Below are 1,827 nucleotides of genomic sequence, written 5' to 3'. Positions count from 1 at the left end.
TTTTTTTTTTCAATAATGGCTTCATTTAAAAATGATATTTCAGGCTTAAAGAAGCCAACTTGGAGAATAACTTTGAGTCTCCTGCTTGGGAACTGCATCGTTAAAACTGTATCAGGCTGTATTTTTAATAAATAATAATATTATAAATGTAGTTTTGTTAGGATGAATTTGTAAGATTCCATGGCTCTTGAGATCTGTGGATTTTTTATTGGTAGCAATTCAACTCTCTGTGCATCTAGTTTGCTAGGAAATAAAATGATTATTTTTTATCAAATAGATAGCCATATTTTTTATTTTATTCCTCATATTTGTTGTATTGTTTGGATTGTTTTAAATTTAATTTAAGCAATTTGCTAAGTTTAAATTGGAGTATGAACTTAGCAGATGCCTTTTTTCTTTGTTTGAATTTATATTTGGAGCTTTTACATACAAAACAACTAGTTCTTATGAATTTGCCTATTTAACACTTAAATTTTACTATTTATATTTATACGATTCAAATCTTTCATATCATATAAAAAATACTATTGTTTTCTCTTTTAAAAAATGAAAGACACATCGTCAGATTAAGCGCTATTTTGACTCAGCTTGGTGAGCAGATGAGAAATTTTTTTGGATTTGACCCTTTTAACCATTGGGTGCAGTATGAGCTTCTTATAGCTATGAAAATTAATATTTTATTTCATCGGTAAAATATATGTGCCCGTTTTTCCGGGATCATAATTTTGTCCAAAAGTATGACATGAAAGCCACAACTAGGAACACTACTGATGACACCAATTTGTAGGTAGCTATGTAAATCTCTAGACCTATTATTTTTTCCTTATTATTAGAGCTCTGGGTGTGATGTTAGAGAAATTAGGGTTGGTTAATGTTAGAGAAAATTTAGGTTTCAAGTCCATTTCCCCCTCACATTGCCTTGGTTTTGAGTGTTTTCCCAAGCTTCGAGCTTAGTTTTAGTCTTGGCACCGCTCTTGGCGTCGACGTCATCCCAAAACTTTTGAACCAATGTTTAAGCATCATGCACACATGCCTGATGTTGTAGTTTGTGGTTGAAGTAGGCAATGTTGCTTGCCTTGGCTTTGTCGAATGTCGAAGTCATGTATATCAACCCGCGGTGTCAGCATTGCATGTGTGGTTGAAGCTGTCAAATATCAAAGTTCATGTGAAAACAGAGAATAAGAAGGAGAATCACAACTTTTCATAAAAAGGCTCATTGCTTTTGGTACAATAAAGAAATATAAAAAGTGGGGTGAGCTGTAGGTTGGTTAGAAGATGAGTGGCCAGGATTGAGATGTTGTAATTGGATGTTGGATCATCCTAAGTGTGATCCTCGGGTAGAGTAGTAAAGTAGGAACTTTTGGTAGGTACGGTAACACCCCCCCTCTTGTGTGTCAGTTTGGAGCAAATTTGTTTAAATTTAATGTTGGTGAGAGTCTTGGGTAAAGATATCAGGGGGGTGATCTTGAGTATTGATATGGTGGACGATGATGTGTTGTTGCTTGATGCAGTTCCAGAGAAAGTGACAATCTACCTCAATGTATTTAATGCGAGTATGGAAAACTTAGTTGTTGGCGAGAACAATGGCGGAGGTATTATCAGTTGAGATTATAATGTTCGTGAATCCATTAGAAGCCATTGAAGCCATATGATGTCCTACGCTGCCGATGCAAGGGCTTGATATTTTTCTTCGGTGGAGTGGGCGACAGTTGTTTTTTAGCAGACTAGGAGATAGGGGTTCGTCCAAGAAAGACACCATAGTCATAGGTGGATTTGCGATCAACAGGGTTTCTTGCCCAATCTGAGTCGAGATGGGAACGATGGATA

General features: G+C 35.9%; 1 protein-coding gene across 1 annotated transcript in view; it reads left to right on the top strand.

Moving 5' to 3' along the window:
* Nucleotides 1–1,592, top strand: part of LOC110026627 (probable N-acetyl-gamma-glutamyl-phosphate reductase, chloroplastic) — a gene marked incomplete at its 3' end in the record, with an annotated part of 102,406 nt that extends 100,814 nt beyond the window's left edge. The window contains exons 14-15 of the mRNA XM_020727633.1: nt 44–118; nt 1,512–1,592. Coding sequence (XP_020583292.1) covers nt 44–118; nt 1,512–1,592 — 156 coding nt within the window. The remainder of the gene's footprint in view (nt 1–43; nt 119–1,511) is intronic.
* Between the last annotated feature and the right edge of the window lie 235 nt (nt 1,593–1,827).

This window comes from Phalaenopsis equestris, unplaced genomic scaffold, assembly GCF_001263595.1.
Source record: "Phalaenopsis equestris unplaced genomic scaffold, ASM126359v1 Scaffold000389, whole genome shotgun sequence".
In the NCBI taxonomy this organism is placed as follows: domain Eukaryota; kingdom Viridiplantae; phylum Streptophyta; class Magnoliopsida; order Asparagales; family Orchidaceae; genus Phalaenopsis; species Phalaenopsis equestris.
The sequence above is the reverse complement of the archived record's forward strand: the minus strand, read 5'-3'. Positions and strand labels throughout refer to the sequence as shown.